Source organism: Mesitornis unicolor, unplaced genomic scaffold (assembly GCF_000695765.1).
Source record: "Mesitornis unicolor isolate BGI_N332 unplaced genomic scaffold, ASM69576v1 scaffold42936, whole genome shotgun sequence".
Lineage (NCBI taxonomy): Eukaryota > Metazoa > Chordata > Aves > Mesitornithiformes > Mesitornithidae > Mesitornis > Mesitornis unicolor.
Genome location: NW_010193805.1, coordinates 1 through 6,890, shown reverse-complemented (window position 1 = coordinate 6,890; position 6,890 = coordinate 1). Strand labels below are relative to the sequence as shown.

The window sequence follows — 6,890 nt, the reverse complement described above, 5'->3', positions numbered from 1 at the left end:
GAAGGAGGTGAAGCGTGTCAGTGCAGGTGTGGTGGTTGCTCGGCTAAATGGCACCTTCCAGAGCAGGCTGCTGTGAGCTGCTGCCATCTTTGGCTGTTTGAACATAAACGGATCAGTGAGGCACGTGTGGGTTTTATCGTTTTGATTTTGGCACTGGTGTGATGGTGACCGGGCTACTGAAAAACTGGGAAGGGCTAAAGAGAGCTGTGAGACCAGGAGAAACGCTCAGAGCGTGGGACTTGGCCTTCCCTGGTGACACAAGTGACTGCAGTCGCTGTGGCTCGAGGTGCCAGTTGGTGCCCAGACCTGGCTGATACCTGACCCAGGTGAGTCTGGAGCTGCCAGGGCTTTTCAAAGCCTGTTTTCGGAAGTTTTTCGTGGCTTTGGGGCAGAGCCTGCAGTGATCGCTGTGCTTCCCTCAGGCAGACAACGTGTGCAGTGCTGCTTTAGTCCCGCAGGTGCAGAGAACCTCCACTCTGGCTGGGTTGTCCTTGAAGGAGCTGCCTGGGAGGCTGTTGTGGAAAAGTAGAGTGGCCTTGGCCAGGATTGCTGAGATAGGGACCAAACTTGAACCTGGGAGTAGCAGATGGGCATGGCATTCGATGTATGGAAGTGAAAACGAAGGCTGGGTGTGCTACACCTGGGGGTTCAGCTGCGGTGCCTGAGGTCAGGTTGGATATCCACAGTTCTGGCATTATCACAAACATTTAACAAGTCACGTTATTAAAGCTGCCTTCACCTTTCTAAAGATTGACAGCATTACGTGTGCTGTGTTGGGTTTGTAGTTCTGGTGGTTTCCTGGGGGGTTTTCATACCCCAAAGTGAAGGAGATGTTGGTGCTGATGCTCACTTCTCTGACTGCCTGCAGCTGCCTCTGCACGGGCACCTCTCTGCAAAATGTGTTGTAGACCCACCTAGAATATTCTTTCCAGAAGGTATTGATCTCTGGTTGCAAATAACAATATTAAATAGTAAAGTTTAGTCAACATGAGGCAGAAGCTTCACTTTTTCCTTGATGTTGGCTTGTGAATGGCTTGTGAGCCATCTTGATACCCTCTGTGGTGAGCAGAGTGATACAGTAGTGCAGTATAAATAAATGTGAGGTGAATGTGCTGTTGCTGCCATGCCCCTCAGATCAGTTCTGCAAAGGTTTCTGTGTCCCAGAGTCATAATTCAGATGGTTATGTTGCTTGTATGCATTTCAGAATGCTCTGCAAAATCCCTTCTGCTTGGTTTTCCTAGTTCCTTGGCCAGTAGCAGAAAAGAAACACCACAAATCCTTGGGTAGATAAGAAATTATGGAAACTTAAAAGAAAGGAGAGAGAAAATGACTGCAGCTGTGGCTGTTCAGAGTTAGCAGGTCTCTAGGGACAAGAAATCTTCTCCCTCAAGACAGGAGGTGGTTGGTGGGTCTGTGTCCTGTGTGGTTGCCTCTTGTGCTTACCAAGAACAATGTAGGATGTCATCCTGCCCTTAAAGCAGGACCCTGCCTGTCAAAGGGCGTCCTGCATGGCACAGCTCTCTCTGGTAGATGGTGGGAGGCTGCTTTTGCTGCTCCTGAGCTGCATCGTATCCCCAGTACCAGACACTGTAGTTGTGGGCACTGGGTGCTGAGGAGCTCACCTGTGACTCCTGTGTTTTGCCTCTTAGCCTGACAAAACTGTACCTTCTGCTTCAAAGGAAAGAATGGCATTGAAACTAGGAAGGTGATGGTTTCTTCTGCTCTTGCTGCTCCTGAGCTGCATCGTATCCCCAGTACCAGACACTGTAGTTGTGGGCACTGGGTGCTGAGGAGCTCACCTTGTGACTCCTGTGTTTTGCCTTTTAGCCTGACAAAACTGTACCTTCTGCTTCAATGGCATTGAAACTAGGAATGCAGTGGTTTCTTTGATCTCTGAGTAGCTTTGGATGTTATCAAATTTCTTCTTTAGATGTCATGTTTATCCAACGAGCTAAAGAAACTGCATATCTAATGGCAGAGTGGGGCTTACGGTTCTTGACTAAAATGTGCTCAGGGTTTCTGCTGTGAGGAAGCTTTGCTTTGCAGCGTCTCAGCCCTCTTCAGTGCAGTGCCAGTGACCTCGCTGGTGAGGCTGTTTCTGTGCTGCTTCTCTGTGGATGATGTGATTTAGGCTGCAGCAGACTGGGAGTTGTGGAGATGTGGGTGGGTGGTGGTGCAGAACCCAAGCTTACGGCTCTTGCTTGACCTCTTGAGGTTTTGGGGCCTTTTCTGCTATTTCCATGTGGTGCTACCGACTCTCTTAAGGAAGACTTGGTACAAGAGCTGCAACAGTTAATCTCAAGCATATTTTAGACTACTGTGTGTTTGGTATTTGCAGTTTGTATCTTAGAGATGTAACTGAACTGCTAAACATTAGGAATGGACTATCAGAAGGTTAAAAAAAAAAAGTAGTCCACTGGCTAAGGGTTGTGGATATATAATATAATGTTGTAATAATATAATAAACCTATAATGGTTTAACCTGACAGAAAGGAAGGATGGAGAAGCAGTAGCAGGATAAGTTTGCATAGCTCTATAATTAAAACATCTGTTGCCAGAACTGGGTTTTGTGTGGAAAAACTACTGCCTGTAGCATGACCCACGCCTGTAGAAGTGGTGTGTGATTTGTGGCTCTTGCAGCGTGCTCGACAGCGCAGGGATGCTGTGGCACACCAGGCAACAGCCGTGACTTACTGCTTGGGCATGAGGACCTTGGCCTGGTGCTATGGGAGCATGGTTCACCTTGGGTGCTTTGAGGGAACCCCGTAAGAGTCACGCAGAGGCCAACAGCTCCACCACATCTGTTTCTCTCCCACAAGGGTTGTGTCTGATATTAATCTGATGTTAAATAGATAATCTGCTCTTAGTTTTATTAATCTGTGCCACTGGGGAGGATTTGTGATACCGATAGCGTGGCTGTTGGGAACAGAATGTTGTGCAGTTTGTGGCTGAGCTATGAACAAGCTTGTTGGACATGACAAAGTCTCTGTATTTCTGGGGGGATTTTTAAATTACCATTAATTTCTGGCTCTTATTTGAAGGCCAGAAGACTGCTGAGATGATGCTGTAAACCCATTTTTCCCATTATTTAACTTCAACCCAAGCAGAGCTGATGTGCTTTAGCAGATTTGACCCCTCAAGTGAAGTTTTGCTTATTATATCACTGTTTTGATTACACTGAGCTGGCTGAGGTGCAGTTCTGCTGGTAGATGTAATGCAGTGCTTGACTGGAGGGCTTTATTCCACCTGGAGATGCAGGGTCACCCACGGAAGGAGTTTTGTGTCCCGGGTGTATCTGATGTTGCTGTTTTCCCTTTCAGGTCTGGAAGGTGAGCGCCCTGCGCGTCTCACTCGGGGAGAAGCCGACAGGGACACGTACAGACGCAGTGCTGTTCCACGTGAGTGTCCGTCGTGTTGCTGTGTGAACAGCAGGCCGACTTTGCTGTTTGTGCAGCTCTCTGGGAGAGTTGCCTTCAGTATTGGCCTGCTCTTGAGAAGAAAAGGACAATATTCGACTCTTGTCTAATTTGAACTGTAGAGTTCATCTCTCTGCTTACGGGCAGGAGTCTTGTCTTGAATTTTGTCAAACTGGACTGGGATTTTTCCTGGGGTGGGTTCAGTAACTCTCTTAACAGATCCAGTAGCAGCTGTTTTACTTTGCTGTATTTAGCCTCAGTTTTAGTCATCTTTGATTGCAAAGCTTTGATTCCGAGCAGGGGCACTGTACCTGGGGGTGGTTCTTTGGTTTGTAACTTGTTCTTCTCTCTCCTCAGCTGGTGCTGACAAGAAGGCCGAGGCTGGTGCTGGAGCAGCCACTGAATTCCAGTTTGTGAGTATTTGCACTTGAGATTTGCTTCGTTTATTGAGACTTTGAGGAGGAGAAAGTGGATAGGTTGTACCTGCATGTCCCTTCAGCGTGGTGCTCCTCAGGTGTGCCAGCTGGGGTTAGGTGTTTGGCTCTGACAGTGTAAGAGAGGCTGGCAGCTCCTTCCCTTTATGCCCAGCTCTCTTGCTACATTCCTGTTGGGGAGACTATGTGATGGCCTTGTTGTGGTGAGGGGAAGGCAGTGACACATTCAGGAAGAAAACCAAACACTGGAGGAAATGCATGATTTTGTACTTCAGAAATGGAAGGGTTTTAGACACAATGCACAGAGCTGGCTAGGATGGGTTGCTCTTGTTCTAGTCTTGCTGATCTGGTTAACCTGTGTCAGGTAGCAAGTCTCAGATCAGAGTTAGGCTGTGCTTGGAGTAAAGTAATGTAAAATTGAGGAAAGACAGCTGGCTCTGTTATGATGTTGGTGGTTCTTGCTGCTGTGTAATTACCGCTGTCACTTCCTTAATACGGTGACCTCTAATGCTTTTCCTTTTCTGTTGCAGAGAGGTGGATTTGGTCGTGGACGTGGTCAGCCGCCTCAGTAGAACGTCCTGCTCATGTTTTGTGTATAATAAAATAGGTGAAAATGCCACCTGGGTTGCATCACTGTGTCTTATTTTAAGTGCATAAATCTAGAGCTCGCATAGCAGAGAGGTGACTCAAGTCTTTGGTGCGTGTAACAACAATGGTGGAATAAATCGTGATGAGAAAGCAGGTTATGGGTAGGAACGTTGCAGGTTTGGTGGTTACTGATGTAGGGGTTTGCTCATGTGATTCTTCAGGAGGAATGAAGAGTGGAGCATCTCCCTTCTGAGGAGCGGCTGAGGGAGCTGGGGCTCTTTAGTTTGCAGAAGAGGAGACTGAGGGGAGACCTCATTCATGTTTAGAAATATTTAAAGGGTGAGTGTCACGAGGATGGAGCCAGGCTCTTCTCGGTGACAAACAATGATAGGACAAGGGGTAACGGACACAAACTGGAACACAGGAGGTTCCACTTCAATTGGAGAAGAAACTTCTTCTCAGTGAGGGTGACAGAGCCCTGGCCCAGGCTGCCCAGAGAGGTTGTGGAGTCTCCTTCTCTGCAGACATTCAAAACCCGCCTGGACGCCTTCCTGTGTAACCTCATCTGGGTGTTCCTGCTCCGGCAGGGGGATTGGACTGGATGAGCTTTGGAGGTCCCTTCCAATCCCTAATGGTCTGTGATTCTGTAATGAGGAGCCTTGGTTCATGGCAGTGCAGGCAGTTTTTCTACCCTGCCCAGGAAGACACTTGTATCTGGTAATTCCCAGTAATGTGGTAAATCTGGGCTGAGAGACAATTCTGTTTTACAGACAGAAAATTCAGCAAGTTCAGCGGTGCTGGCCTGAGGCTTTCTGTGCATTGCACACAAGCAGTGCAGGCAGGTGAGCGTTTCCTTTATCCCAGCTCTGAAATCACTGGGTTGATTAATCGTGGCTTAATAAAATGGGTTGGTTGTGGCAGCACCTGCTGCCTGGAGCCCAGCAGAGCTGGAGGGGAGGCGCAGGCCTGGGTCCCCTGCAGTGTGCAGCCTGCCGGTAGATGTCACCCGCCAACTAACAATAAACGAGCTGCGTGGGAATGGGTTCCTGCAGCCTGGTCAATGGCATCAGCTTCAGGGCAGCCTTAGCATCACAGAAGTGCTGGACCCTAAACCCTGGGGGAGAGGAGTTCATTCCAGTCCTAGTTTGGGGTGAGGGAAATGGTGGGCATGAGATAATTTTTTTTAAATTTATGGAGTTGGAACTGTAGGGAGAGACTGGGTGTTCCAGTCTTTGTTTTAACTGATCCATCTGCCTCTGCTGAAGTTTGTAGGCTGTGATTTAGCTAAACCTAATCCAGAGCAACCTGCTGAATCTCAGGTGGCTGGGTTTAGCCAGAGTGCACTTGACAGCCCAGCTTTTAATGGGAATGTGCATTAAAGAAGCTCTTTTTTTTCAACTTTGCCAGTGAGCTTCTGGGTTGTCCAGGACTCCCGGTGCTTTTTGTTCAAGTTACTTTATCCTACAGTGTAGTGATGATGTTTACACTTGCTGCTGTGCGTTTATAGTTGTGATTCTGTTTGGGAAGCAGTGTGTTCAGCAAAATGTTTCACTTCATGTAAAATTAAGCAACTATTTAAAATCACTTGGAGTGCTTAAGTGTGCGGTGGTTGGTATGAAGTGCTAAATGCTTTCTACTAAAAGAGCATTTGACTCTTTTAAAGGGAAGAGCTAAATGAGCAAATAAATACCGCTTTTGTTCTGGTGAGACCACCACCAATCTAAATAGACTCTTCCACCATGGTAGTATTACCCCTACATTCTAAATCTCATCCTGCTTTCCTGACACACCAGTCCAGCCTGGGACTGGAGCTGTTTGTGTGTGGCAGAGGACAGATCCCATCTGTGTCCTCTCAAAGATTTTAGTGTTCACCCCCTGTGCTGATGGGCAGGAGTTGGGGAGGTGTGGCTGTTAATGGTCTGGATGCTGCCTCTGCTGGGTGCTCCCTACGGGGATCCAATGCAAAGAGCATTTTATTCTTCCTACGTACAGGAAGCTGTTAAAGGCTTTTTAGTTTACCCTCCATATTTTACTCCTGTTTTGGAGCAGAGACCAGGCTGCTGAAGCCAACCCAACGCTGGGCAAATACTGCTCAGGGAAGCACATGCCCCTTTGCCGGGGTTTTCCTGGTGAGGGAGCACAAATTTGGAGCTGATGAGGGGCTGGGGTGTATGACAGCCCCGCTCTACCTGGGACAAGCCAAGCCCTGCGTGCAGGTGCCTTTGCGGGAGGCGATGCTGACATCAGCCGCTGCTGGGATGCGATTTTGGGGCTTATGGTGAAACTGCCTTGAGGCTGAAGCCTACGCTGCATGTGTGGTAGCGGGGGACCATGCGAGTGCCCCCCGTGAAGCGGCTCCACAGGGCTCCGCCGCCCCCCGCTTTGTTCCGCTCCCGCCCGCGGGGTACAATGGGACCCCCGCAACCGCGCTCCGCCATTGGCGTAAGCCGC

The 6,890-nt window shown here is 48.7% G+C and overlaps 1 protein-coding gene across 1 annotated transcript in view; it reads left to right on the top strand.

The window, feature by feature from the left end:
• The window catches only part of RPS10 (ribosomal protein S10), a gene marked incomplete at its 5' end in the record, with an annotated part of 4,706 nt that extends 236 nt beyond the window's left edge, over nucleotides 1-4,470 (top strand). The window contains 3 exons of the mRNA XM_010187581.1: nucleotides 3,322-3,399; nucleotides 3,775-3,830; nucleotides 4,382-4,470. Of these exons, the coding sequence (XP_010185883.1) occupies nucleotides 3,322-3,399; nucleotides 3,775-3,830; nucleotides 4,382-4,423 (176 nt within the window). The remainder of the gene's footprint in view (nucleotides 1-3,321; nucleotides 3,400-3,774; nucleotides 3,831-4,381) is intronic.
• Nucleotides 4,471-6,890: the final 2,420 nt, after the last annotated feature.